General features: G+C 46.3%; 1 protein-coding gene and 2 long non-coding RNA genes across 4 annotated transcripts in view; 2 read left to right on the forward strand and 1 right to left on the reverse strand.

Moving 5' to 3' along the window:
- The window catches only part of ARID5B (AT-rich interaction domain 5B), a 130,527-nt gene extending 112,947 nt beyond the window's left edge, over positions 1-17,580 (forward strand). For both annotated transcript variants that reach the window (XM_034435313.3, XM_087872298.1), the window contains 2 exons: positions 12,318-12,513; positions 14,886-17,580. In XM_034435313.3, coding sequence (XP_034291204.2) covers positions 12,318-12,513; positions 14,886-16,952 — 2,263 coding nt within the window. In that variant the 3' untranslated portion in view covers positions 16,953-17,580. The remainder of the gene's footprint in view (positions 1-12,317; positions 12,514-14,885) is intronic.
- On the reverse strand, positions 998-12,658 carry LOC148113202 (uncharacterized). The gene is made up of 3 exons (XR_015728478.1): positions 12,525-12,658; positions 3,161-5,649; positions 998-1,153 (listed from the first exon to the last, which is right to left on the reverse strand). It is a non-coding gene; the product is annotated as an uncharacterized LOC148113202 (long non-coding RNA).
- Positions 17,581-22,573: 4,993 nt separating the features above from the next.
- LOC148113203 (uncharacterized) lies at positions 22,574-27,087 on the forward strand. The gene is made up of 2 exons (XR_015728479.1): positions 22,574-22,818; positions 24,030-27,087. It is a non-coding gene; the product is annotated as an uncharacterized LOC148113203 (long non-coding RNA).
- The last annotated feature ends 656 nt before the right edge of the window (positions 27,088-27,743 follow it).

The following is a 27,743-nucleotide window of genomic DNA, read 5'->3' on the forward strand; positions in this document are numbered from 1 at the left end:
GGAAGGAGGGGACAAAGCACCCCGTCCTCTTGTAGGGAAACCCTTCCCAGATGTTACCACATCTTTGTGAGAAGCCAGGCATGACTTGGCATCTTCTTAATTCTCTGAATAGGGAGGGAGAAGCCCCTGACCTGCAAGTGGGTTCAATCCCGAGGCTGAAGAACATCGGCTTCCTGTCCAAAATTACGAGAAAGGAGGAGAAATCGTGGCCTATCCAGCCTGGGCTCACCCACCCCCCAACTGCCTGTTCTCTCCAGGCCTGCCTCCTCTTGGTTCCCCTTCTGCCATCTTTAACCCTCAAATTATGAACACACACAAACACAGAGCCTGTATTGTGGAGGCAGCCTCTGCTCTGCCCCCAGAGAGGCAGAAGAAGGTGGTTTTTGGAACACCTTTGTTTGCCTGTTCCTGTTTGCATTGTTGTGGCTACCTGACAGTAAACACTTTCATTTTTAAAACCAGGCAGTGCAGCGGCTGTAAGTTTCCTAAGTGTTGTTCTGGACATGCATTAGGACTTTTTGCGGGCCTTCTTAAAGAGTGTAAGTGCAGGTTGCTCGGTGGAAATTTCTGCGGAATCCTTTACTGTCCGCAAATGCAGAATCATCACCGCAGCTTCAGCTGTTATTGATTGTCTTCAGTTAGTGCAAACCCTTCACCAAAAAGTCTTTGCCGGCCCAGTTTGGCTTCCACCCGCTCCGTCTCTGAAAGGGTTTCAGCATCAGTAGCAGCTGTTGCCTGTTGTGCATTTGTACTCTACATAGAAGCTTAGGTTACAGGTGATCATCATCATCTTCTTCTTTTAATGACCCCATAATCCCTTGAGGGGTGGAGTCTGGGGAACTGAATGGAGCTGAGTGTTTACTGGCCGGTTGCCCTTCCTGTCGCCAATGCGGAGCTTAGTTGATGACCTCGTATTATTAGGTAGAAAATGCATTCTTCCAGAGAGGAGCCGTTGCTATGGTCCAGATTCCACATTCACAAAGCGCACAAGGCATTATGTTGATAGTGCAGCTTTAATTCTCTCCACTGGGGTCACCTAAGACCAATCAGAGGGTCGCCTGCTTTGCAGGATGAAGCTGCTCTGGTGGGTTCCCTCTCCCCAGCGCATCCTGATGTGCCATCCTGCACAGCTTCCGCCCATCTTGGTTTATCCCTGGTTTAGCAAGAAATAAAGACAGCTGGTAATGCCTGAGTTATTCTTTGCCTCATAATATAAATGATATTAAATCAGATGCGGTTCCTTCCAGGGCCTTTTCTTTGACTTCTGTGCAAAATACATGACAACTGACTTTCATTTCCCTGAATAAACAGTGAGTTTTTCCCCCAGAGAATTAAAGATAGCATAACAGCTATCCGATTATAAAGAAAATATTGTCATTTATCTGGGAGCTCAACATTTCTAAACAAACTGTGAATTAAGGAAAAGAAAAGCTATATTTTAAAGCTCTGAGCCCTTGTACAAATCGTCTATCTTGGGAGGTTTTTTTTCCCCTTCATAGAGTGGGAAGCAGATGGTTAAAATGTCTGGATAGAGACCCAGGTCCACAACAGGAGTCTGTTGCTTCAAATAGGCACCCTCAGTAGATCTTCAAAATGGGCAATTTCCTTTTCCAAGAGCTGGCATAATTGCCCCCGCTTGCCTTAAGTGAAGGTGAGCTGGCACAACCAGACAGATCCCAGCAGCCCCAGATGCACCAAGCTACCTCAGCAGGTATGTTCATGCCTGCAGAGACGTATTAGTAGTTAGACCTCTGAACTCCATTGATCAACCATTTCAGTCTCATACGCTTAAGATTACTGTACCCAAACAAGCTCAATCTCTTGTTCTTTGAACTAGTTCAACCAAATCTATGATCCAATGAAAAGAAGAAAGTTGTGGTGAAAATGTTCATAGCAGGCGGATAAGGAAGCCACCCGCGACTCTGTCCCAAACGATGAAGCTTTTGCCCAAAGCCTAAACTTTGGGATTCCTCTGACCACAATAGTGGAATTGACTTTGAACTAAATACTGAAGCTAAGACTGTATTAGGGCCTTTCCCTAAGCACATGGAAAAATTTACTCTGTCAAAGAAAAAAGTTTTGCCTTCTTAGGGATGAATTCTGTAGTTTTACATGGACTTTCAATATTGTTGTGTAATCCTGCTAAAAGATGGAAACTGCAAGCCTGGAATGAGCCAAGGATTAATTCTTGTGGAGAAAACATACATAAAAATGTATGGTGCAAATTCCATATTATTTATTCATTCATTCATTCAATCAATCAGTCAATCAACCAATTTCTATAGCTACCAAACTCATCCATTAGACCTAATACACGTCTGATTTGGTTTGTCCTTGCTGTGATGTGTGTGTGTCCAGAGGAACCCCAAAGGATTTGTTCTTTGCACTAAAGGGGGCCTGGCATGTGATTCACCATCTGTCCATCCATCCTTTCCCCCTCCATCCACCCTCTAGGACAGTGATGGCTAACCTTTTTGCCATCACATGCCAAAAGCAGGGGGAGTGCAGGGGGGTTGTGTGCGAGTGTGCCCACACCCATAATTCTATGCACCCCGCCCCTGTGCATATGTGTGTGACACACACACACACTTCCCTTGCTTTAGGCATGTGATGTCACGGGGGGGCCTGGTAGGCCTGTTTTTTCACCCTCCCCAGGCTCCAGAGCCTTTCTAGGAGCCTGGAGAGGGCGAAAATGGCCTTCTCCATCTCCCTGGAGGCCCTCCGGAGGCCGGAAATAGCCTGTTTGCCGACTTCCAGTGGGCCCGGAAGGCCTGAAAATCAGCTGGCCAGTACGCACATGTGTGCCAGAGCTGAGCTCGCATGCCCATTGATATGGCTCTGCGTGCCACCTGTGGCACACGTGCCATAGGTTCGCCATCACGGCTCTAGGATGGAAGGTGGGAATGATATCCAGAAGTTTTGAAGGGAAGAAACAAATGGAGCTGAACTTTTTAGCTATTTGACGTGGCTCATTCTGCCTTTTACACTTATAATAGGCACATTTGTCCATTAAATCTCACATTGGATTTGGTTTAAGCGCTTAGCATTTATTGGCATCTCATGGCAAACTTAATAAATGAAATCAATAGGAATATCAATAGCATTAACAAAATCACGATCAGTCAATTGCAAAAGGCAAGCTTTACCCAGAAAAACTTACCGTACATCCTGTGATGACACCTTTAAGATCATCAAACATCCCCTTCTTGCCTCTCTCAGGTCCTTGGGAAGAACTCGAGAGTTGGACAGAAATGCCAAGTCCAGTCTGGACATCTGGATGACTGTGTGACCAACCATAATAATAATAGCAGCAGATGCTAAATGCTGTCACACGCCAGCTCTCAAATCCTGTCAAACAGCAGTTCATCACAGTGAAACAAAAATATTAAATACTATTATGCGCCAGTTATCAATCTTGTCAAATACTAAGTGCCATTGCATGCCAACTTATGAAAACTGTCAAATGCCATCTGTCAAATCTGAAATACTGAAATTGATGTTTAAAATCAAGTGTGTTGATTTGCACCTCAGACCTCAATTGCTTGATGCCTATTGGAATTCTGAGGGAAATTTCAAGTCACATTCACAATATAACCTTAAAACCCAAGACAAGAAAAAGTTTGGTGTTTCGTTTCTCTTCTCCACCAAGACTTACTGGGGTTGGCCAGGTCAAGCTGTCCTGCATGGGTGCCTCTCTGTATTCCTGGAAGGACCAAGGAGAAGGGCCAGGTTTTTTGCATAGGTTTCTCCCATTTGTAGTTTTAAGGTTTGGTCTGCACAGGCCTGGAGAGATGTACCCCTCATGCTAAACCACAATTTCATGATTTGTTGAATAAGTCCTGTTGGGTTGGTCACAGAACATACAAAAGGAAAAATATCTCAATCGCATTATGATTTAGGACTGCAGGATGCAAGCCCAACCTCAGTTTATTTGCATATATCTTAGTGGCTTGTAAATTCCTTCTCTTACCTGGATATTTCTATTCTTAACTAGATATGGCCTTTCTTTGCACTATGGCAAATTTATTTCCGGCCACATAATCCTATTGCATAATGCTGCCATCCCACCTGGTAGCTCCTCTCTACTAGCATTCTGTGGATCTGGGGCACTCACTCAAGGAAGATTATTTCCTTTGCCTGCTTCCTGGAATAAGCCCCAGGGCTGATTAGCAATGTTCATATTTAAAGCATCCTAAACATTTGGATCGGGATCTGCAGACAGGAGGGAGAAATTGGGGCTCCCTGCACAGCCAAAGTGGAATTCCACTGGTTTTGTGGCCTAAAGAGCTTCCTTTCAGCAAGAGGCTTCTTGCCCTGCACAGCAGCAGGGGGGAGCTTACAGCACAGCCTGGAGGCCTTCCCATGTGCCCACTTCTAGTGTCCAGCATTCTTCTCACCCCGGGAGAAGTGAAGGGTTTGGGCACCAAGTGAACTCCTGGGAAAGTCGGCCAGGAGCCACTAAGAATTTGCAACAAGTGAAGCAGGAACTCTATGCTTAGATTGCGGAAAAATAGCAACCAGTGTCAGTCCTGCTCCAACTTTGTCTCTTAAGTAAGAATGATCCTCGACTCCATTCGATGTGAAAGGTTTACTTTACTAAAGATCAAGTGGATTACAGTATAGCAAAGCCAGAACTGAAGTTTGGGTAACAAAGTTTCCCAGTGAAATTTTCCTGTTTGTCCCTTCCCATTGCTGATCCCTCATTGTCCAATCATATTCAGGTAAAATGTTTTGGGAATGGTCTCTTCAGTTGTAGAGTAGGCAGTTGGAGACACATGCCTTTCCCAGTTGTCTGACCTCGAAGTTATGTCTCTAGAACAGAGGTGTCAAGCCCGCGTTGTCACGATGGCATCACGTGATGTATCAGGACTTTTCCCCCCTTCACTAAACCAGGCGGGGGCGGGGCCAATACGTGACGCATCCGGGCCATGGGCACCACTGCTCTAGAAGGTATGATGAGTTGTTATCCTTCCCCCTCCTCACATCCAGCTCCCTGCCCCCAAAGTTCACGGCAGATGGGCAGCTAGCGAATGCAAAGCACAGGCATGAGATGGCAGTTCTGACAACCAGTTTTATTCACACAACCAAGCTGGGCTAAAAGGGAAACTGAGTCCTGAAAGAACTACTAAGACATATTGTTCCTTGCTGAAGGAACTGAATATGCAATGTCCAGATCAAAAGTTGGTTTATTTAAGGTCTTAGAGATAACTCTGGAATAGGAAATTGAAAAACTCCCTGGAAGGAAGCGGTGGCAACCCTTTCCAAATTCTTACCGAGAAAAAGATCTGGGTGAAGATGCCCAGCATCCTGAACGGCTCAGAGGAAAGAGCACTTTGTTACTTGAAGCAAATCGCCCAGATTTGACGCTTCCTCCTAAGGAATTCAGCCTTTGAATGCAGCCTTGCCACTTCATGAAACACTTCATATGGTTTGGCAATTGGGAATGAGGAAGGAATAATATAAATGCCGGAGGGAGCTGTAGATCCTCTGCAGAAAATGGACCCTCTTCTCTTGCCTCTCTCTGGATGCAGATCCCTCTGCCTTCTCCATCCTGCTTGCTGGCCTCTCCTCTCAGCAGAATAGAAGTGGAGTCAGGATGTGTGTTGATCTCTTGATGCCCAGGCCCAGGCTGGCTGGTCTCCTTTTTTCCTAAAGAAATGTTTTAAGAACTAGGAAGTTGAACATGGTTTTCTGATATCACAGCACCAACCAGGGCAGAGTTTAAACACTCTCATGCTTTAGTGTTATTATCGAATATCCTTGCATCTTTCAACAGGGAGGCCCTATGATACTCTACTGAGTGAAGGCATTTCCAGCCTTCTTGCAGGGGTGCCTTTAGGTAACTAAAAGCAGGCCAATAAAAGCCTATTAACTAAAAACAGATGTATTGATCAGCCCACGCCTCCAGTTCTACTGGGTTGGTCTTTGACGCCAGCTGAGAGAAGGAGCCTGTCTCCAGGAAAATCCAGCCATTTCTGGAATTCTGGGTTGAAGTTCCTCAGCAAGCAAGCAAAAACTAGAGGATCATTTTTTTGCCTTGGCGATTTGTCCCACTTTGATAAATAACAAGAAGCTTTCTAACTTACATTTCTGTCCCCAGGGCTTTATCATTAAGATTAAATAACTGTACTGTCAAGCATACCACTGAACAAACATCTTTTCAATTATGTGTGGAATGGATGCTTTAACAAAAGAACTATTGAACAGTCTGAAATGATGTTTCTCTCCTCCCCTCACCAATAAGTACAAAAAGAACATTAAAATTAAATATCTAGTGATGGAAGAATGCAATTATTTGAAGCAGACTCTCGTATCCCAAGAACCTTCCAATCTGTTTAAAACAATATCCACTAGTCTCTGAGAACGGATGATGGTCTCCCATCCAAGCCCTGAACAGGCCTGATCCTGCTTAGCTTCCAGCTCATATCAGGTTGCTACCTGCTGCTGAAATCAATATCTCTAAAAGCACTAGATTAGGGAAGATGTGCAGCCGGCTGAAAATGATCAAACACTTGGTATCTCCCAATTGATTCTGTTTTATAAGATCAAAACAAGTCCTGAAGGAGCGATTTGTTGCTGTTCCTATCTACAAGATGTACCCTTTCAGAATGCTTTAGAGCAGGGGTGTCAAACTCAAGGCCCAGGGGCTGGATACGGCCTGCAGGGTACTTAGATTTGGCCCATGGGGCCGTCCTGAAAACAGCGAAGGACCAGTCTGCGGTGCTTCTGCCAGTGAAAACGGGTTCCCGAGCTCCATTTTCAGCTGCCCCGGCCTCCTGCAACCCTCTGCCAGTAAAAACGGAGCTTGGGAGGGCCGCACATGGCCATCCCGGGCTCCGTTTTCACTGGCAGAGAGTTGCAGGAGGCCGTAGCAGCCGAAAATGGAGCTCGGGAACCCGTTTTTCACTGGCAGAGTGCTTGGGCCACCACAGGCGCCGTCAGGAATGATGTCAAACTGGCCACGCCCACTCTGGGCATGCCCAGCCCACCCACCCCTGAAGTCAAACACCATCCTGATGCAGCCCTCAATGAAATCGAGTTTGACACCCCTGCTTTAGAGGAAGCAGATGGCTAAGTAATGAACACCTACATTTCTTTGCTTTTTTTAATCCTATTTCTAAGGGTTTGGATCATTTCCATGGGGAGAATTAATGATTTATTATTTATGTCCATACGGCTATCTCTGTCTCTTAGAAATAATTACCTCCAGAGGCAGTTGAAATTCTGCCTTATCATGTTTCCATTTGTTATACTGAATTCTAGTGTTTATATATTTTTCCTTGATGCAAGAGGCTACAGGGACCGGTTATTGCAGCAGAGGTCTTAACAGGTGGCTGAGATTTAGATGTCAGACTTTGGCCCACTGAGTGACCACCACTGGCAGTGTCTTCCAGATCTGCAGTTGATGCAGCTCCTGCCCTAATTGGTGACTAAGAAGCAAATCCGCTGCTTCTCCAGTCCTGATTGGCCTAGAAGGGCCATAATAACCCATTCAAATAGTTGCCTTCCCCAACCCTTGGAAGCCAGGATGAAGCTGAAGCTTGACCAGTGACTCAAAGGCCTTTGTGGTCATACTTTTCATTCTGCTATTAAAATGCCTCTGATGGGAAATGCTGCGAAGCCAGGCTCTCCTGGCACAGTTCTAGCATTGGTCCCTCATCAAAGAGCCTTAAAAATGGTTTCTGGCTGGCCTCCTTTGGGGCTGCGGTGGCTGTTGTTACTTAATCTCATATGCTGCCCAAATCCCAAGGATTCTGGCTGGCCAATGCTGGGGTTGGTGGTGGTGATGACTTTATGGTTTCCATAAAGAGCTGCATGCTATGAAGAGTTTGACTCCAGATCAGTCTTGTGGCACAAGCATTCATTGGGATAGGAGCCATTCACATTCACATGCCCTCTTCAAGAGGAGAAACCATGTTGGCCAGAGAGCATGACATGAGTGGGTCTGCGTGTTTTTATCTCCGCATTGTTTATGAAATCCCAGCAATGAAGACATGTTAGAAATGCTGTGAAATCCATCTTTTTAATGGGAAGTTTCTGCTTTTGGTGGAAGTGAGGAAAAATCCTAGAGAATTTGTAAACATAAAATGATCTGTTGGCAGTGAAGAAGAAACACATTACACACACACACACAGCCCATAAGTATTCCTGGTTTCGTCTGTTGGTCTGTCTTATTCAACTCATTGTAAGATAGAAGGTAAGAGAGAAACGGTGCCCTCCTCCTTTTCCTCCACTCCCCTCTCCTTCCTTTCTTTCCTTTCTTTTCCCAAAGCTTGGCAGAACGCCAGATGACTTACATTACTGTAATAGATTTGATGACCTCTGACTTCCGCTGCAGAGGCGTATGCTGAATTTTTCATTATATCAGGGGATACTGAAAGCTAAAAACTCAGGATGAGAAGCTGCATTATTTAAACCAACATTCAGTTACACAGATTTTTTTCCCTTATTCGTTAAAGGGAGGGGGAAATTGTTGCAATTAAATGTCATCTATCGCTGCATTAAGTGAGGATTAATGCAGTTCCAGTTTGTTCAATCAGCTTGTATGGATTTTTTTGAAGTTGCCATGATTATTATTTTTTTTGCAAAGGATAATCTTGCTTTTCATAGTCGTTGAATTTAATCAGCAGCTCGGTTGATAGCAAAGGCTTCCCTACTGTTTCTGCTGTGGACTGGAAAATGTTATTCTTTTATTATTGCAGGAGAAAAAATTGCCCCGTGCTGTTCCAAAATCTGCTACCTATGGAAAAATTGTTTTTTAATGTGTGGCTGTTTACATTTTCTAGTTACGGCAATTATCCCTTAAATAATACATTTTATTAACTTAAACATAGGAACTGTACTTTATAATGCTGTTATGGGTAAAAGCACATATCCAGATGGAATCTGGGAGCAACCTGGGAGTAAATATTGGAGTCTTTCTAACCGTTCTCCATGCTGGTAAATCTGCACTGGGGCTTGGACCCCACAGAAGGGCTCCTCTGTTGTACAGACAGAAAACCAGCAGATTTTAGTGCCAAAATGCTGAACCAGGAAAACTTAGTTTCCTACCAAATTTAAAATTGGAAGCCAAAAATACATCATTTCAAATCACCTCAAATATTGCCCCCCCCCCCAAAAAAAATCCTCATAAAATTGAAAGTCTTGCTCTGATCCATTCTCCTGTGGCCAGAACCCCTCTGCCTTATTCCTACTTGCCAAAACGGGAGTGAGAATCTGTGGGAAGAGAGAGGTGGTGCCATGCAGGGCAGCAGAAAATGGGGGGGGGGGGGGTGTCCTGAGAACAGTTTGGAGAGGAAGCCCTGTGGAGGGAGAGGCCGCCAAGGCAAGCAGCCCAGGAACCTTGAGGGAAAAGCCCCACCAGCCTCTGTCCACCTTCGGCCTTCCCTGGGTCCACATCCAGTTGGGGAGGGGGGCTGTCTTGGGGGGGATACCAACCCCTCCTGGCTTATTTTCGTTATGGTTATGAAGGGGACCCTTTTATTTTGCACAGGGGTTGATGTCAGTCTTCAGCTGAGTGACAATAATTACACAGAAATTAATCAAGCTGCTCATTTCAGGCCTGTTGCATTTGCAAAGCAGAGAGCGGCATTCTTCCTGTCTGGGCAATATTGGTGTGGGTGTGGGTGTACGCATACATGTTGGTGTTGTGTTTTACTAAGAGAGCAGCTGGAGGTTTGAGTCTCCCATCCACTGGATTATGCTTGTATTGTAACAGCACCTAATAATGACATGATAAGATCGCACATCCTGTGGTAACCGTGTTGGGCTTCAACAGAGAGAAAAAAGAGATTAAGGGTGGGGGGAGAGAAACAGTGGAAATTCTAGCCCTGGAAACCTCATCAGTTACAGTTGTCATGGAGGGGCTCCGTGGCGCTTTCAGTTGTATCAGTCAGTATATTCCCTCAGGCTTCCTTTTGAGCGGAGCTTCCTCGCAAAGTCTGGGTGCTGCAGAGCTGCCCTCCTGCTGCCTCCACCCTTTCCCCATCATTCCAATGCGCAGCTACCTGGGACCAGCCAGGCAAGGGGCCCTTGGCCTTTCCCTGGGGGCAGGGGGGAATGCTACCACCCACCCTTGGCGATGACCAGATCACAAAGGAGGCTGCAGGCTTCCTGGGGCTGTTGGGGGCCAAATTGGGGGCTGTTGGGGGCCAGGGGGCAAGGTTTCTGGACCGGTCTGTGAAGGAGGATCCTGAACCCCGAGGGGGGTGCAGAGGTTGGGGCCCCTGCTGGGCTGCTGATTTATCAGCCGAATATGCAGATTTCAAAGAGGCTGCACGTTCCCATAGCAACCCAAATCAAACAATCTTTTCTGCAGTGCTAACACATCTTGCTGCAAAAATGTGTTTTGACTAAATCTGATTCTTTAAATATTTAACATATGGCAGAGAAGAGATAAATATTGCTCTGCAAGCAACCCAGCCAACTCTCCTTTGCTTCTTCAGGAAGAGCTGGAGCAGGAGGGGCAGTCGGTCCCCCCCCCCCATCAGCCTTGTTTTACTCCTTGTTTCACTACATAAACAGTCACTGTAATGTTACCGCGGGAAGTATTTGGCAGCGTCCCTGCTATTTTGCTAAGCCTGCATAGAGGGAACGTTTCCCAGTTCCAGCAGCTGTAACATGTTTAAACTCAGTTTGTAATGGGATCTGAAGAGGACTTTTCCCCTGGGCTGGGCCTCCTTTGGAGGTGGGGGGGGGGGGCAGAGGCTGGGCTCAAAAGCAGCCTCCTCCCACACTTGGCCCTGGCAAAGCATGCTCGGCTAATGACTCTGGTTTCTAATAGAGCATGAAGTAGGTTTATATTTAACATCAATTATGCTGCACTTTATTAAAATATGAAATTCTATCATTGTGAAGACGCGAATCCCAGCTCTCTCTGCATTGGGACATCTAAATCTAAACCACGCAGTCTGGAGTGGATTCTGGAACAACCCAGAAAGCAAAATTTGCATTCGAACAAAAGCATTTTTTTACTTTGAATCCATAGATTAAACTATAATTAAAGCAGTCTGATATTTGAACAGATTAATGTTGTTTCTAAAGCCAAGTACATTTTTTTCACAGATGCCTTTAAAAACATGTTTGCTATATAAAAGTTCCCATTTTATTCCCACCATGAGTAATTCATTAATCACATTGAATGCATTATAAAAACTTTAATCACAGATGCTGAAACTCTGATAGCCAGTGTGTGTAACCCTTTCGTTAGCGCGAAGGAACTCGTCCTTTTTAAATCAAGAGCCACACTGGGGAGGGGGGAAAAATAGCACTGAGATTTATTTTCTAAAAAAGAACCATTCAGGAGGCAGGGATTTTAAAAAAATAAAAACTTGGGGTTCCTACCCGGTCTCTCTCCTCTTGTGCTTTCCCTTAAGTAAAGAGGGGTCTCTCGCCTGCCTCTGCATCCCCTCAGCCTTCCTCGGTTTTCCAGCACACCAATATCTCGTCTGCTGATGGAAAATTCAGTGCCCCAATTTTTACAGGTGGAGGTCCAGGTTGGGGAATTCTCATGGATGCGTAGACCAACTTTATTTAGTGACCCAAAATGGCATTAAAAATAAAAGCTTAATTCGGTTGACTTAAAGGGTCAAACTTCAGAAAAATAAGTAGCTTGTTTGCTAAGGGCTGATTTGATCCAACTCAAAATCTCATTTTGATTTTTTGAACCAGCTCAAAAGAGATCCAAAATCTCTTCCCCAGATAGAGCACTCTAATGACATACTAAGACTTTTTTCTAGTGAGTGTACAGCTGATTGGGAGCAACAAAATAGATACACACACACACACACAAACACACGTACACAATCATGTTGGGGTGAATGTCATTTACGAGTTTTTAAAACCATCCCCTTTGCTAAGGATTCCCTTAGCATTGAGAATTGTTTAATGCTTACCAAAAACTGTAGACTACGATGGCATCAAAGGGTTCTTTCAAAGGAAGACCTCTTTGATGACTTAGAAATCCAGGATGTAACCAAAGGAGAGCGTCTCATTTAAAGCAAAGCAAAACCAAAAACCAGATTCCCTTTTGAGCAGGACAGAGAGGGGTCCATGGATGGGGAGTTGGGGGGGAATTGGGAATGGAACTGGCCTTGGCTACCCTAATGCCACATGGAGGACCCTCCTAATGCTCGTGGTGACCCCACCCTGGACCTCCAAGCTGGAGATCCTTCCCTGCCCAAAGCAGCTGCAGGCCTGCCTCCTCCCGGCCTCCCCAAAGGATGTCCTGGTGTTTTTCCAGGACGTTTCCACTACTAAGACATGGTTTCTTCCCGTGGGTGAGAATCTCCATAACTGACTGATGATTTGTTCTTTAGATTAATCCTGCCCTATGAAAGATACATTAAAGGGGAGGAAGACAAGCCGTTGCCTCAGGTGAAGCCTCGAAAGCAAGAGATCACTCAGGAGGTGGAGAGTAAGATAAAATTGACGGGCACAAAGCGCATCAAACATGAAAACATGAAGAACAAGAAGGAGCGAGAAGAGGCACCAAAGCCCCAGGACCCAGCAGAGGTCAGTCCTACCTGTTCCCGTTTGTGTGTCCCAAACTTTTCATTCTTTCATCTGTACCGCTCCATTTTGATCACCAGGTGGCTCTCTTTGGGGACGAGAGCTGACTAAAGCGCTAAAACGCTCCCTTGCTGCCAGCCTCACATTCTTCTCAGCACGCAGGGAGACTTAAAAGCAGCTGCAGAGGCACCAATCCAGGAGAAGATGGAGCTTTGTCTCCTGCCTTCCATCCATCTCCTGAATGCAGCACCTAGACAATTCCTTTCCTGCTGCTTTCTCTTTGGGCCTGAGAAAGAGAGGGAGAAGGACAGCAGCTTAGCTTAGCCCAGGAGTCCCCAAACGCGGCAGCTTTAAGATTTGTGGACTTCAACTCCCAGAATTCATAGCTGGCTGGAGAATTCTGGGAGTTGAAGTCCACAAGTCTTAAAGCTGCCAAGTTTGAAGACCTCTGGCTTAGTCCATCACGCTGTGGTCAGGGCCTCCTGCCTAAAGACAGCTGGGGAAGGAAGGTGATTTTATTTTATTTATTTATTTTTTATTTTATTAAATTTATATACTGCCCTACTCCTGAAGGACTCAGGGCGGTGAACAGCCAAAAAATAAAACACATAGATTACAAAATTAAAAAAAACAATATAAAACCACATTAAATAAATTTGGCCCGGAACAAATTAAAACACCCCCAATACTTAAGACAGATTTAAAATTTACAATTTAAAAAGTTAAAAGGGAGGAGTTAGGCCAGGCCGGCCTGTTGAAATAAGAAACTCTTGAGGGCGCGGCGGAAGGTGCGTAGATCCGGGATCCTCCGTATCTCCGGGGGGAGCTCATTCCAAATAGTAGGCGCCCCCACAGAGAAGGGTCTCCCCCTGGGGGCCGCCAGTCGACACTGGCCAAAAGGTGGTAACCAAAACCTTGTCGCGCACCCGGAAGACCACCGGGAGCCAGTGCAGCTCATGCAGGAGAGGTGTTACATGGGAGTGCCACGTCGCTCCCATAACCACCCGCGCGGCCGCACTCTGCACCAGTTGGAGCCTCCGGGTGCTCCTCAAGGGGAGCCCCATGTAGAGAGCATTACAGTAGTCCAGGTGGGAAGTGACAAGGGCATGAGTGACCATACGTAAGGAGTCCCAATCTAGAAAGGAACGCAACTGGCGGATCAGGCGAACCTGATGAAAAGTCCTCCCGGTCACAGCTGTCAAGTGCTCTTCTAAAGACAGCCGTGAATCCAGGAGTACACCCAAGTTGCGAGCCCTCTCCTTGGGGGCCAACGACTCGCCCCCAATAGTCAGTGATGGCACCAACTGACTATATTGGGACACCGGAAACCACAGCCATTCGGTCTTGGATGGGTTGAGCCTGAGTCTGTTTCTCCCCATCCAGATCTGCACGGCCTCCAGGCACCGGGACATCACCCCATCATTGGGGTGGTCCGGGGTAGAGATGTACAGCTGAGTGTCATCAGCGTACTGATGGTACTTCACCCCGAAACCATGGATGATCTCACCCAGTGGCTTTACATAAATGTTGAACAGAAGGGGCGAGAGGACCGACCCCTGTGGCACCCCACATATAAGGCACCTCGGGGTCAACCTCTGCCCCCCTGTCAACACAGACTGCGACCAGTCGGAGAGAAAGGAGGAGAACACAGTAACACAGTGCCCCCCACCCCCAACTCTTCCAACCGGTGCAGGATTGCAGGATTTGCAGGATTGTCAGGCAGCTGCTCCTCAGGTGAAGCACACGAATGGCCTCAGCTTCACTCTCTTTGTAAATGGATGGACCGAGGAAACTGAAGGGGGAGATTCTTAGCAAAATGGTCTGAAGGAACACTCACCATAGGGAAAGCCCAAGACTGCCCTGCCCAGAAGGGGGAGGGGAGCTTTCTGTGTCCCTCCTGGGCATCTTTCCCAATCTCTTGGCCTGGTTTCCCTCCAGCTCTGCCCTCGGTCCACACTGACCCCCTTCCAGACACCCTAAGAGAGATCCTTCTTTATAGAAAGGGCATTGAAAGCTTAAATCTAAAACAGAGATTGAGGATCCATTTTGGCTGGGATTGGGTTCTGTCTCCCTGGGCTGCTCCGTGAACCCAGCAGCAGCAACTGTCCCTTAATTGGCAGGTGGGCCTTCCATGAAGGTTGTTGGGTCTCCATACAACACTGAAGATGCAGATCAGGAACATAGCTTTGCCTGCTCGTTATGGTGGGATAGAAGAGGGGGGGCTGAGTCCTAATTCTTCCCCAAGTGGAAAACTCTTGTGGAGGCCACTAGAAAATCCTGCAGGCTTTAGCACAAGGGCCGAGGGCTTTGTTTGCAGATAAAATGCTTGTCTTGGTAGTGTTTTCTCACAGTTTTCTCTCCAAATCTTTTACTAGGGTTCATCGGCCAAAGAGAAGAATCAAGAATGCTCATTGCAGAAAAGCTTATCGGACCTGACTGCAGCAGAAGCCATGAAGCTCTCTGCCGAAGGGTCTCAGCTCTCCCCTCCGACGGCCCCTAGAGTGGCCTTCTTGGAAGAGGAGGAGCCCCTGGCTGACGCATCTCTGGTCTCCCCTGAAGCCATGATCAGAAGCCCACCACTGGAGGAGCTGCAGGAGGAGCCCAAACAGGAACTATGTGGGGTGTCATGTTTTGCAGACGGCCTCGAGGAGGAGGCCCAGGCAATTCCATTCACCAACTTCCCCAGCCTCCAGCTGCCCCTCCCAAGTCAGAATGAGATGGAAGATGATAAAATCCCAGAGATGGCGGACTACATTGCCAACTGCACGGTGAAAGTGGATCAGTTGGGCAGCGAGGACATCCACAGTGCCCTGAAGCAGAACCCCAAAGTGCTGGTGGTGCAGAACTTTGACATGTTCAAGGAGAAGGACCTCCCGAGTCCCTTCAATGGGGACCCCGGGTTTGGTTCCACCCCATTGCTCTACTCCAAGGGCAACCCAGGCATCATGTCCCCTCTGGCAAAAAAGAAGCTCCTCTCCCAGGTGAGTGGGGCAGCCCTATCCTGTGGCAACTACCCGTATGGCTCCCCACCACCACTGATTAGCAAGAAGAAGTTCAGCAGCAAAGACGACCTCTTGTCTGGCAGGCCGGGACTGCTGTCTTCCAGGCATTCGATGGACAGTGCAGCAGTCAGCAGGCCATCAGTCATCCAACACGTGCAGAGTTTTAAACCCAAGACTGCGGAGGACAGGAGGCCCACTCACGATGCCTACAGACATGAGTCCCTGCTCAAGAAACCAGACTCTGAATGTTGTGATTTTTCCAAGCAGCATTTGAGTGCCCTGGCAGAATCCTACGCGCTAAAGTCAGAAATCCAGGACATGAAGGAGCGAATGAATGAGAGGAGGGCCCTGCACCACTCGCACATGCCAGGCTTCCTGGCGGACTTCTATGCCTCCCCTCCCCTCCACAGCCTCTATAGGCGTGCTGAGCACCTAGGGAGCCAGCCGTGCTCCAAGTACTTCCCCCGAGACATGTACGGGGAAAATGCTGCCGGGTTCCCTCCCCATAAACTTCAGGACAGGCGACTACTCAGCTACCATCCCCCTTTGCACCAGCCAGAGAACAAGACCTCCCGGGAAACCTCCTCAGATGATCAGCCCACAGATCTGAGTCTTCCCAAAGGGGGCCACAAACAGACAACAAAAACCTTGGGAGCCCCTCTCTTGCGGGGTTCACCCAAGGGGGCAGAGGAGAGCAAAAGCGCCACCCGGTTCCACTCCTTGACTGGCCAGACTCTAAGCGTGGATGGCAATCCAAAGGCTTGTCGGGTCTCCCCAATGACGGTCTCCGCCCCAAAGAAACAGGGGGAGCCCCTCCTGAGGGCCTGCAAGCTGCCAGCCCCGAGAAAGTTGGATGGGATGGTACACCCAGTCCTGAGCCACAAAGCCATGGCTCCGGGCATCGGGGCAGCTCGCCCTCTGAAGCGCAGCCTGGAGGACCTGGACAAAGGCCTTTTGGAGAAGAAGGTCCGAGCAGTCTCGCCCTTGCGCTTACCAAAGGAAGCCCCTTCCAAAGAGCAGGACGTGGAGGGCAGCAAGCCAGTGCATGGCCCACCCCCAGGTGGGGCGCTGGAGGGCCACAAGTTCCCCCTCTCCAGCCCCATCTTCACAAGCTTGTATCCAGGGACCCTGTGCGGCGGCCTGGGCAGCCGCATGCCTGCAACTGGTTATTCCCACCCCCTGCAGTACTTGAAAAACCAGGCCGCCCTCTCCCCCCTGGTGCAGCCATTTGCGCTCCACTCCTTCATGGTGCACAGACAGTTCCTCACCTCCCCAGGCAGCTCTCAGCAGCTTTACCGGCACTTGGCGGCAGCCTCCCCTGTGGGCAGCTCCTACGGGGACCTTTTGCACAACAGCGTTTATCCTTTGGCGGCTCTGAACCCCCAGCCTGCTTTCCCCCCCTCCCAGCTCTCCTCTGTACACCCAAGCACAAAGTTGTAAATGCTCCTGAAAAATGGCATCCTGCAAATGACATTCCTTCAGCCCGCAATCCTGTCTTGCAAACAAGTATATCAATATTTGTGATAACCAATAAGCGGTTTTGCTCCTCCCTGCTGAGCGCTTTGGGTCTGACTGAGACGCGGCTCCCGCTTAGCTGGGCTTGAGGCCAGACTGCTGGGCTTCCTCCGAGCCGCCTCACTGGTGTGCCTCTTGCTGCACAGAGGGCTGCAGGGGGTTAGGGTTTCCTGGCAGCCGAGGCTCAGGTGCGCCTGGGCCCCAACTCAGAGGAAGGGCCCTCTCGGTTTGCCCCACCCCCACCCCCGGGCAGCAGCCTTGAAACCTTTCAGATAAATCTGGAAGGCAGGAAACGCCACCTGGGGAGGTTGCTTCTTTGGGTACCATTTCAGAGTTCAAATCAATGCAATGTATAGAAAAACTGTGTCAACTTTCATCTTAACACTATCAGAACAGAAAAAGTAAACACAAAATAGACTGTACATATCTGCTTCAGAAACAAGAATGACCCGTGTCAATTTCATTTGTATAATTTATGTAAGTTCTTATTTTCCGCGTATCATGTGCTGTTTTTTAAAGAAAAAAAAATTAAACAGCTCCTTTTTATTTGCCACTTTTTTTCCCTTTTCCTTTTGTTTTTTAGTGCAAAAAAGGAGGCTCTGGATATTAAGGGCTTTTTAAACTTTGCATTTGTCTCTCTCTGCCTTTCCTCCTCTGCTTATATTTTGAAGGCAGCTTTTGGGGAGGGGGTTACACCCACTTTCATGGGACAGAAGCCAACTATGATCAAAAAGTCCCAATTGCCCCCCAGCCTGAGGTTGCTGGGTCCTGCCTCGACCCTTCGGAGCAACTCCACCCTCGCAGCCGAGTGCGGCTTTCCTGTCTCAAGGCCGGCCTGTCGGTTACGAACTGCAGCGCTCAATCTCTTACAGGCTGCCCGACTGTCCTTCGGTCCCAGAGGAAGCCTCCCATGCACCATCAGTAACGTTGGCATGCAGATGAGTCTCCACAGGGGCTGCGAGAACTTCAGCCACAGCCATTAGATTAGAAGAAGGGGAGAACATTTTAGATCCTGCCGTCCAAGGGAATCCCTTGAAAAGAGAGCCCGGTCGATCTGGGCTTCTTCAAAGCAGAGTCAAGGAAGGGTTGTCCAAGAGCTAGTCTAGCCATTAATTGTTTGAATTCTTGGTTGGTTGATCTCGGCTAGATTCCCCAATATACTTTAAACCTTGGCTTTCTAGCAGTCATAAAGGCAGGGTAATGTAAAAAACTTTGAAGCAGAGCACTGCTTTGGACGCCCCCCCCCCCTTCTTCCACTGAGCCAGGCCAGGGAGCATCTTGGTCTACCTCTTCCTGATTGCAATGCCTTCCAGAGTCTGCACAAGTTATGTGAGGCTTTGGCAGAGCCCCTCATTTTATGACCCACCTGTGCTTCGCCCTGGGTGTGTGGCACATGTGTGCGCCTCCATCCTCTCTGTGCCTACTCCTTCTGCTGTGGAGCTCCCAGCTTGCCTCTGAACCCTTGAAAGGCAGCCACATCCAACTGGGGGGAACTGGGGGGAGCATGGATGGCTTCATCTGTGTCCAGCCTGTCTCACTATGAGCCGTTTCCCCTATGCCTCCTCCATCCCATTTCAGCATTCAACTGTGATAAAACAGAATTAAAAGAATAAACCGCACCCCCACAAAAATGTATTTAAACATCTGTTTCAATATATTTCAAACATACGTTCCCTCAAGGTACATAAATCTCAACAAATTTTCTCTTTAAAACATGGGGGTTTTTTAACCATGAACTGCATAAAAGAATAGTGAAGTGTGAAAACCAAAAAATAACTGCACTCTCGTCCACTCCTAGACCAGGAGACAAAGTTTCGTATTAAAATTTGCAAGGAGCCAGTTCTTCCTCCCTGGCTGAAAGAGCAAGAGCCGCCATCTCTGGAGCTCTTGGTGGGGGTTCAGGTCAGGGTCAAAGGGGGGGGGTTGTGCCAGCCCTCCTGACTCTGGCAGTAGAAGAGCCTCCTCCTCTGGACTACATCCAGCCTCGCTCCAGCTGTTGTGGGAGGTTTCCCTTTGAGATTGGGATCCCAAGGGCTGGGGCAGAACTCACCTTTCAGGCTGAGGAACGCTCCCAGCTCACCCTGTTTGGAACTGCAGGGTGGCCAGAAGAGACTCAAATCTCACTTGCCTCGAGCCGGACCAGAAGTTCCAGACCGGCATCGCTTCTTCTGGAGGGCAGATGAGCCCAGTTACACAGCAGCAGCTCTGAGCCTCCAGGCAGGAGAGGGCAAACCTGACCCCTCTGAGGGGCTGCCGATGCTCTTTCCCTCACTGGGTGCATCCCCATCCCAGAAAGCTGTGGCTTCTTGGCCTTTGCCCTGGATGTCGGTGCAGAAAGGCCAAGATTGAAGGAAGCCCCCAGTAATGCCAGGATCCAAATCTGTCCAGTTCCACTGCAGTAAATCATCCAACCAACGGGATCTAGTGGAAATAAATATATAAACCGAGTAGATGTGATTCTACTGAGCTGGAGCTACAAAAAACCTTGGTTATGTAGGGAAAACCTGGCTAGAAGAAAAAAAAAAAAGAAAAAGAAAAACATATATATATATATATTGATGGGGAGAAACACAGTAATAGACAGATATTGTTATCTTCAGTTAAATGCTTTTATGTTCTTGTGCATAATTATACTAACTGACGATGCATAAACAGGCTTCTAGAACACTCAGCACATAACTCTGCTGGGGTGTGTGCGTGTGTGTGTGAGGAGAGGGTTGGTGTTCCTATTGGTTGAATAGTGAATGCAAAGACCCCCCTCATCCCAGTCAAAAGGTTTGCTCGTTTGCACTAACCCCGAGCAATGGCACTCAAGGTGGGGAGGCAGGTGGCTGGCCAGGCTGGGGAATCAGAGGAGCTGCGGCTGGTTTTGAAATCGGGATAATTTTCAGAGAGGCTTCTTGGAGGTGCCTCTTTGTCCTTGTTCTTTGTCCTTCGTGCGGCCCTTTTTGCTGGTGACGGGAGACCATCCGCCACGACCATCTCCCCTTGCACTCCCACAGCCTTCCCGATGCTTTGGGGGCGGGGACAGCTGCTCTTCTCTGCCAGGGCCAGGTGGGGCTTCTGCTGGCAAAGGGGCTTTCCTGCCATGGTCACCCTCTCACTGGAGATGGAGCTGGTTTTTGAAAGTTGGACCATTTCACCATCTCTCTTTCCCTGCATTATTTTGGAAACAATTCAGACTGTTTTAAAGCATCCTAGTGGAGAGTTATTTCCATCTTTGGTCCAGAAGAAAAATGTATTTATTTTTAGATATCTTGGCCATTTTGAGGGCAAACGGGAAGTAGTGATGGCATGACGGGCTCCCTTGTGGGGGGCGGGAAGCCTGCCTTCTCTTCTTTGTTTTAAGATTCCATTTCTATTAAGTCTTAAATGGGGCTGTGTTTGAGTTCAAGAGGCCTTGTGACTGAATAAAATTGCATAAGTTTTTCTTTGTGCAATCAAGCCATTGTTATTAGTAGACTGGCAAAAGAATGAGCAAAATCTAATTGGCAGCAGAAAGGAAGAAATCTCTTGAGTGGACTTTCCTTCCCAGAAGTGTTGCAATTCCAGTGCACTCTGCTCGGGATTTAAAGATTTTGAAAGCTGGTAAGATCAAAGACAAAGAAAAATGCTTTTCATATAATATACTGTTAAAAACTAAAGGCACTATACTGGGCGAGGCATTTTGCAGTTGGATACTTATGGTAATAATTAGAACAGAGAGCAGTTTGCCATTTTAATAAAGCTCCCAAGTAAAACCCATACGTCTCCTGGCTTGTTGAACCGCTGCATGAATGAAAGACCTCAGGCAGGACCCCTTGGTAGAGGAACATTCCTGCTCTTGGAATCACCCCGGTCCCACCCAGGGGTCACCTTGGCATCTAGCTGGGCAACAGGATTCCAGAGCAGCTTGAGAGATTTTGGCATGGATGTCTCTGGGTGAGGGCACTCCCTGCCCTTCAGGGGAAGATCTGTCTGCCTGGGTCTCAATCCCTTCCCTGGCAGAGGGTGGTTACTGGGGTCTCCCATGCCTGACCTTGCTGACTCCCCTTTGGCTCCAAGGCTGGAGGTGGCCAGAAGATGGGTGAGGTTTGCCTCAATGTGTGGAGGCATCCTTTAACTTCAAAGGGATGTGGAAGAAATGGCGGCTCCTCTGGGACATTCCCACCTTTTCAAAGGAGAAGCTGTTTTTTTTCACGTTTCCACGTGAACTTGAAAAATACAGCTGCTTTCTTGTGTTGACCCATTGAAGCAGCTGCATCTTTAATGTGCACCTTCAGTGCTCTGAGACATTTCTCCCAAGTAATTTTAAGAGCACGCACAATCTATTTTTCATCAATCTTAAGTAGGTCTGGCCAGAGCACATTGCAATAGGGATGGTCAAATTTGCCCCTTTTCATGATTTGTATCATTTAGAATGGGAAAAAAATGTGTCTTCAATATGAGGCCTGCAGAACTAAAGCTTATCTTGAGCAGTTAACTGATGTTTGCTGTAAATATATTTGATATTTTACATGTATTTCCTCCTCCCCAATATTATAAATATGACCTAAGGGCAGCATAATCTACAGGCTTGTTTTAAGCATTCTTTCGTTTGTACATAGTGTACACATTTTTGTCATTTATGTTACTGTAGGTTATATGCCCGATAAGGTGATTATCTGTAAATAGAAAAAAAATGGCCCAATAATATCACAGTTCCTCATTTTTCAAAAAAATAAAAGGGTTATTGAGTAACCTTTTGCATTGATTAAATTTAACACTACCAGAAAGAAATAAAAGCTGAGCCAAGTATAAACACTCAATTTTTGTATGTTTTCCAAATTGTATGTATTAATGCTTTTGATACTGTAATATGTGCCAATAGTTTCCCAAACACATAGCAAGCAGAAGATATTTTGTACTTTTTGATCCACTGTAATATTTAATAAAAAATGTTACTATCTGTCTCTTTTTGTGTTTATACATACATGAGATTTAATTTCCTTAGTTCTTTCAGAGAGAATTGTGGGCTGCTCCACTAAGACTTTTATTAACCTTTTAAAAGCAATTTATCTGAAAGCAGCATACCCACATACATGTACACACACATATACTCACACGATCTGTAACAAATGATTTTAATAATAAATATTTTAATAAATTTAAATAATTTAAATAATTTAAGTACCATTCAGGCATCAAAAATATCTCCAGATAGGCAGCTACATCTTTGCAAATTAAAGAATGGGAGTGGATAGAGATGTTGTATTAAGGTTTGTTTGGCTTAGTTGTTTTTCAAGTCCAAGAAAAGAAAAGAAAAAATAAATCTATAATTAAATGCATTAGATAAATCTATGGAGTATTTTGCACATTCTATGTATTTACTACTTTACACAGATTGTCTTGGTCCACTTAGTAGGAATACCGAGCGTTTGCACAACACAAGCCCCAAAATCTTGTTCTGCGGCTCCTATAAGTGATAGAGGACTCCCGGCTCTGAGTCCACAGCCCTGGTTGGGAGGTGGTGTGAGGGGTGCAAGGAAGTTTAGGTTTCCACTCACAGGAGGTTCCTCTCTCTGCAGTTTGAGTCTGTGAAGGAGATGTGGAGAAGTTGCACACAGCACTGCCCATGAAGGTAGTAGCTTCTGAGGCAGCTGAGGAATGAAGGAGCCAGAGGTGGTATTCAGCCAGTTCAGACCAGTTTGGGCAAACCGGTAGCTCCGGCCCAACCACCCTGCTATTTCCTGCTTTGTAACTCATCTCAATCGCACGGCACAGCTGATTTCCCCCCCCCTCGCTGTTCTACTTACCGTTGCTGACTTGGAAGGTAAGCAGCTAAATGCTCCATTTTCAGCGCAAGCGAAACACATTAGGTGCACACACATGCAAAGCGCATGCGCGCAAAGCACACTCTCACTGAAATGGTTGTTAAACTGGCAGCATTCCACCACTGGAAGGAGCATTGTAAGGTGGTTCAGAAAGAGCACCAACAACAGCACTGGGGGCCTCTGGGAGGCCAGTGTTGCTCTCGGTCTGCAGCAGCAGCTCTGTGGCTCTGAGAGGCCTCCTAAAACATTGCCTCATGGCAATGGAATGGAAATTGGGCAGAGCAGATTCCGCAGTAATATCAATAGCAATACCACTTAAACTTATATACCTCTTCACAGTGCTTTATAGCCCTCTTTAAACAGTTTACAGAGTCAGCCTATTGCCCCCAACAATCTGGCTCCTCATTTTACCAACTTCAGAAGGATGGAAAACTGAGTCAACCTTGAGCCGGTGAGACTCAAACTGCCGAACTGCTGGCAGTTGGCAGTCAGCAGAATTAATGGGGAAGACTTTTGTAACTAAGAGCAGGATCTCATGTGAGCATCACAGAAAACTGCTGAAGCAGAAATGCTGATTAGTGGACTTTTACCTGACAGAAGAAAGTCTCTATTTTTGCAGAAGATTTCAAGAAAAGTAAGCGATTGCAAGCCCACATTAAACCAAGAAAGCCAGTGTGATATAGAGAAGGGCTAACAACTGGGAGAGAGGCAACTTCTGGTCATTCCTCATTAGGTGACTTTGAGCCACTCCTTGTTCCTTAGCCCAGTCTACCACCCAGGATTGTGATAATGGGAAAAAAGGCAGGAAGGAGGGCTCTGATGGCTGCTTCACCATCATTGCCATCATCATCTGATGCAAAGGTACAGCTAAGGTTGATAACCTTCACCTATTCCATCATGCTAAATATTATATAAAAGCCTATGTTGACTAACACCATGGTTGTGGGGCAAGATCCTGACCTCTGCTGTCCTTCACAGCTTTTGCCAACCATGTCAGGCTTTTCATGAGAAAGAGAGGGAGGGGGGTTATGTATAGGGCAAGCCAAATTTTTCAACTTTCAATTTCCAAACATTAGGGGTGCTCAAAAGTTGTGACATGCCATGGGGATTGTAAAGATTTTTTGGTTACTTTAATATAATTTAGATATGCTTCATAAGTACCTACATAAATATAATAACTTTTTAACATTTTGTTTGTTTCATTTCACAGGTGCAGCTGTTTTTCTCTTTTTGTTAAACGCCATTTTGTCTGAGAGTGCTAATACTACTGGCCTCGTTTCCTGTGAATGTGATAACTGATCTGTAAAAGAAGATCTAAAAAAAGAACAAGACTGGGAACATTCACTCATATGAGCAATCTAACTGGGACTGGCAGAGACTTGTTGCCGTCTAACTCCTAACACTGCAAGACATTCTCAGATATGGCCTACTGTTAAGAGAACAAAGTAGTGTTGATGCTAGAAACTACCCAGCAGCCAGTCTTGCAAGAGACATGTATCCAAAAGTGCTTGAAAAGTGGGAACAAGCAAACAGTTCTCTTGTGACCCCTGTTGTAAATTCACGAGTGACAATCTTGAACAAGATCCAAGAGAGCTGGGACCAAGCCAAAAACATAACTCTTGGTAGAGGAAAGCTAGATGTCAGAGACTTTCACTGTGAAACTTGACAAACTGTTTGACATCCTCAACTGCAAGTGTCAAATTGTTCTGTGTGCCGAATTCGACTGCCCTGCTGGCTGCAAAAAAGAATCTCACATTTAACTGTATCTGCTCTAAGGAGACGAAGATACCATTGAAGGAACTTGCTTTCGTTAAAGGTCAGAGAGAAAGATTGGCTCTTTTGCATTGCACCAGATTGGTTTGCCAGATGTGCCTGAGCAGAAATAACTGGGCAAAAGGCAAAAGGGGCAAGATGATGAGAGACAAAGACTCACTAAATAAAAGCAGAGAAGTATTCCAGACATTTCGATACTGACAAATGAAGTAATTATCTCTTATGATGAAAATGAAGGATAGATGACTGATGATGAAGATGAAGAGGAATGTGATGAAAGTTATTAAGAGGCCTTAGACCCATGATGGCAAACCTCTGGCACGTGTGCCAGAGGTGGCACGCAGAGCACTCTCTATGGGCATGTGTGCCGTCACCAGATGCTCTTCTGGTTTCTGTAGTGCGCATGTGTGCCAACTAGCTGGTCTAATGAGCGCCGGAAAATCTGAAGACCAGCTGGCCAGCACATGCATATGCACCGACCAGCTGATCTTCAAGTTTCTGGTGCTCCGGCGCGCGCATTGCATGCGTTCCGGTTTGGGCACTCAGTGCCGAAAAGGTTTGCCATCACTGCCTTAGACCAAACACGTGCACTCTATTTCAGAAGAAAAGACAGAATACAATAGATTAGAAATAACAAATGTCACTATGCAGAGCATAAGATATGGTGTTGACCTACGTGCCACTGCTGCCATTATCGTAGTCGCCTTCATAGATGCTGGCTTGATCACCAAAGAAGACAAGAGATTTGTAGTTGACCACAATAAAGTCAAGAGAGCCCAGGAAAAAATTATGAAGTTCATGGATCAGGAATTTGATGAGTTCTGTTAGAAGGGCAAAATAAAATGCATCTTCTTCGAAGGCTGTATAGATGCAAGTGAAGTTATGCTGAAAGCAAACAATTCAGAGCAGCAATTCCCCAGTACCATCAAAGAAGAACATTATTCTGTATGCAGTGAGCCAGGTGGAAGATATCTTTATCATTTTACTCCAAAGAAAAGCTCAAAAACAGGAAAACCTGCTCAAGTTATTGGAGATAATCTGGTGTATTTCAGGAAGAAGAAAGGGATTGACAAAAGTTTGAAGGCCATTGGAGGAGATTCTACAAATGTTAATACTGGCTGCAAAGGTGATGCCATGCACTGAGTAGAGGTCAAGCTTGACCGGAAGTTGATATGGTTGGTGTGTATACTCCACACGAATGAGTTACCCCTACAACACTTAATCACAAAATTGGATGGGAAGACCTTATCTAACAACAAATGGGCAGGTAAAATTGGCAATATGCCAGACACTGCAACAGAACTTGACATTGATCCTTCATTCAATAGAGTTTCAATTGGTGAGCCTCTCATTTCACTGAGCGACAGTGTTGTAAAGGATCTCTCTGTTAATCAAGTGTGTGTGTGGGGGGGTCACACAGGCAATAAGGACAGGAGAACTTCTCACAGATCTGGCTCTTCTGGAAATTGGCCATTCACGCTGGTTGACAATTGCAAATAGGCTTTGTTGAATATGGGTTTGAAAACATGGCGTTAACAAAACATCTCCAAAACTTAGGAATGATAGTGGAATACATCATTGGTTTGAACTACCCTTGCTGGTTCAATATTGAAATAAAACATTCCTGGATTGAAGGCCCGTGTCATGTATTGTTCCAGCTGCAGCAAGTCAGACTGCAAATGAAGGCTGTAGTAGATGTGTTTTGCTCAGCATGGTACGCTTTCAGTGAAATGATAATCCAGACACTCTTGTGTTCAGATGACATTCAAGAGAGGAGAGCTGGTGTGCAAAAGATGATTGACTTGCAGAGTGCAGACAATGATGCGCTGGGAGATTTTTCTGTACGTGCAAGAAAAATGCCTTTAATCAATGCCAGAACATCCACTCTGCTGGAGCTGATTGACTGGTCTGAAGGTGTATATGATGTGCAAACTGACTACAGTGGAACTAAAGAAGTTCATTGATGAACCAATGCAAGTACCACAGTGGCCCTATCATGCCCAATCAATAGAAAGATGTGTGAAAGAGGTCACAGAGGCAGCAAGCAGAGTGTAGACACATGAGAAATGTGAGGATTATATCAGAAGCCAAGAAGCAAGTCGGCGGCTGATGTCGAAGAACAAATCAGAACAAGATTTGATTGAAATCACTTAAACATTTTTGTAACTCAGATAACTTGCTTTCTGATGTTAGTTTATGACTGCATGGATTATTTTTTGCTTAGCTAGATAAGATTCATGCAGAAAAAACTTTAATTTTTGTAGCACAAGGTGTAATTTTGAGAAGATTTAAGTTAACCGTATTTGGGTTACAAGAGACTTTTGTGGGGAATATGATCAGACATGGATTTACCATACCAAGCTAAACGTTGTGCAATTGCAAAAATAACAGCAGATTTGAATTCTTGGTGTAAAAACATATTTTTAGAACCCCTCACTGAAAAAAATTGTAACAATTAATTTTCAACCTATTAAATGACACGCCCTAATAATCCATCAAAAGCCTTACAAAGATTTCTCCATTATGTTGAGCACAGTGTTCATAGGTTTCCATTTACTTGCTGATAATCATCATCCCTTCCTACAGCAGCTCCCACTGTCAAAACATGCTCTTGCAAAAGCATCTGCTTTTAAATATCATAAAATCAAAAGCAGTCAAGTTCCCAGTAGCACATGTCACCTCTGAGCAGCTATTAGGGACTCAGTGAGAGCATCAGGGATGTCCTTAAAACAAGCTGAGCCAGCCTTCCTGTCTCTTCCTCTGGCTGGAACAGAGCTAGGTCTCTTCTACCCATCCTCCCCAGCCTATAAATGTACCTTCAACCTTCTCCCTTTTAACAATCAGGGAAGAAAGCTCAGTGGCCTGTTCAGACAGCGTCTGTGTCACTTTCTGATTGTTGGCTCAGGCAAAGAAATGCCGGGGGGGGGGGAGAGACATGATATCTAAGGTTCCGGGCCAGCATCCTGAGCATTCATACAGGAGGGACTTATCAATTGCCCAGTGCTGATGACAGCGTCTGACATGAAAAAGTCCCCTTGGTTTAGAAGAGGGTCAGCTGCATGGACACACAGCCCACCTCTGGAAGGCATCAAGTGCCACTGGATAGCTGATTTTTATTTTTTTTGCAGACATCTCATTAATGGCCCTCCAG

This window comes from Pantherophis guttatus, chromosome 6 (genome assembly GCF_059756535.1).
Source record: "Pantherophis guttatus breed Tessera chromosome 6, ASM5975653v1, whole genome shotgun sequence".
Classification (NCBI taxonomy): Eukaryota; Metazoa; Chordata; class Lepidosauria; order Squamata; family Colubridae; genus Pantherophis; species Pantherophis guttatus.